Raw genomic sequence first — 2,183 nt, 5'->3', positions numbered from 1 at the left:
CCCAGCTCCGCTGTGGTGCTGGGGCGTCTTCCTGGAGTCGGGCTGTTGCTTTTTGAAAGTTGGTTTTTGCTGCGGTCCCTCTCCCCACCCCGCTACCGCTCGCCGGCAGCAGTGACTCACGGGGCTGGGAGCCGAGCGGGGATTAATCATTCATAAAGCGCGCATGCACACGCACGTGTGCGACCGCGCATGTGTTTGCGTGTGTTGCTCTGGTTGCTGTGTGAGTCATTCCCGGCCTGCCCGGGCTTTGCTGCACTTCAATTATCTGGGAAAGGAATCGGGCTCCGTCGCAGCGCGAGCAGCGTGAGCTGGGGCCGGCGGCGCCGCGGGAAGCGGCGTTTTGGCCGTGCCTTTGGCCTTGGGTCTCTCCATCCCGATGAGGGACGGGGCAGGTCGTGCTTTGGGGTGGGTGCTGCTGCCCAGGCTCTCACCAGTGCCCCCAGACAAGGGGTGCAGCTCCTTTTCCAGCTTTCCTTGCTGCAGAACCCGATTTTCCAAGCAGGGAATCACAAAGGGGGAAGCTGGAGCCCCCCATGGTCACCACCCGCCGCCATCCTGGCTCAGCCCCTCGTTTCTGGGGTGCCAAAGGGTTGCTTGCCCATTCACCTTACTGGTCCCAGTTCTCCCTGAGCTGTGCAGGAGGGTTTGGCTTTGTAGTGTAAAGCACAGGGGGGGACAAAATCCAAGGAAGCGACAACTCCCCCCCCGTGGTAGCGCTGGGGGTGTCAGGCAGCGTGTGGCAGATCTGGAAGTCACAAGCCTCAGCAGCGCTTGGAGGGAGGAAGGGCACCCTGCACCCCGTTCTGCCGCCGGCTGGGAGCACTGGGAATCGCCTGCGCTGGGAACTGGAGATGCTGGAAGAATGGCTGAGTGCTGGCGGGACTGGGAATGGTTGGCACTGGGAGGTGGGTGACTGGGAAACAGCTGGTGGCAGGGAAGAGGGGAGGGAGAAACTGGACTCAACTGGTGCTCAGAATTGGGGGTGTTGTTACAAACTGGGCATGGGAAACTGGGAGAAAGGATAAAAAGCTGCTACTGGGGAGAGCTTGGAAATAAGGACAGGCAGCGTCGAGAGAACTGGGCAAAGCTGGTGCTGGGAAAACTGGGGGGGTGGGGCGTGCCCTCTGGTGCCCCAAGGCTCTGTGTCTGTCATGCCTCGGGGTTCTGGGGTACCCCTAGGCTGTGGTGTTTGGGGTGACCTTGGACTCCGTATTTGGGTTCCCTGAGCCCAGAGTTTGGGGTGCTGCCGGGTTCTGTGCAACCTGGGGGCCCTGCATTCAGGGTATGCCAGGACCCCCCAGCACCCTGGGGTCAGCTGCTGAGGTGCCCCCTGCCCTGTCCGGGGGGCGCCCAGCCGGGGGATCCTGGGGGTGCCTGGCTGCACCCCATTGCTGCAGCCCCTCTCAGGGTGCACTTTGACAAGTCCCCCCAGGCTGAAAACCAGCCTCAGCGGGGGGAATTACACTAGAAAAGGGGGAGCAGGTTTGCAAGGGGGTCACCGCGGGCTGGCGCACCCCAGAGCCGCCCTCCCAAGGCCCCTTTGCCCAGCGATGCTTTTCCAGCTTTTCCCAAGCAAGGGCCTTGACTGATGCAAGGGGGTTTGTCTCCACCCAGGTTTCGGATAACTCCACCCGCCTCCTCCTCGCAGCTCCTCCTCCCAGTGCACAGCCCAGCTGGGATATAAGCAAGTCACTCAGACAACCAGGAGCAGCCGAGACAGCTGGGTGGGTGGCGTGGGACGCCGAGCTGTGCCCTGTGCCGTGTCCTTCGCCTCGACGCCGGCCCCCATGGCGACGCCTTCGCAGAAGAGGAGCACCCGCAGCGGGACTTCGGGGACCCCCTTGTCCCCCACCCGCATCACTCGCTTGCAGGAGAAGGAGGACCTGCAGGAGCTCAATGACCGCTTGGCCGTCTACATCGACAAGGTGCGCTCGCTGGAGCTGGAGAACGCCGGCCTGCGGCTCCGCATCACCGAGTCCGAGGAGGTGGTGAGCCGCGAGGTCTCGGGCATCAAGGCTGCCTACGAGTCGGAGCTGGCGGATGCCCGCAAGACCTTGGATTCGGTGGCCAAGGAGAGAGCTCGGCTGCAGCTGGAGCTCAGCAAAGTCCGGGAGGAGCACAAGGAGCTGAAAGCCCGGTGAGTGCCCTGGGGATGGCGGGGCGGGGGGGGACGGGGACAGACC

The 2,183-nt window shown here is 63.5% G+C and overlaps 1 protein-coding gene across 1 annotated transcript in view; it reads left to right on the top strand.

The window, feature by feature from the left end:
- The first annotated feature begins 863 nt into the window (after positions 1 to 863).
- Positions 864 to 2,183, top strand: part of LMNA (lamin A/C) — a 21,842-nt gene continuing 20,522 nt past the window's right edge. The window contains exons 1-2 of the mRNA XM_026867457.1: positions 864 to 905; positions 1,615 to 2,137. Coding sequence (XP_026723258.1) covers positions 1,788 to 2,137 — 350 coding nt within the window. The 5' untranslated portion in view covers positions 864 to 905; positions 1,615 to 1,787. The remainder of the gene's footprint in view (positions 906 to 1,614; positions 2,138 to 2,183) is intronic.

This window comes from Athene cunicularia, unplaced genomic scaffold (assembly GCF_003259725.1).
Source record: "Athene cunicularia isolate RWA unplaced genomic scaffold, athCun1 SCF_45, whole genome shotgun sequence".
Classification (NCBI taxonomy): Eukaryota; Metazoa; Chordata; class Aves; order Strigiformes; family Strigidae; genus Athene; species Athene cunicularia.
This window is presented reverse-complemented; position numbering and strand designations above follow the sequence as displayed.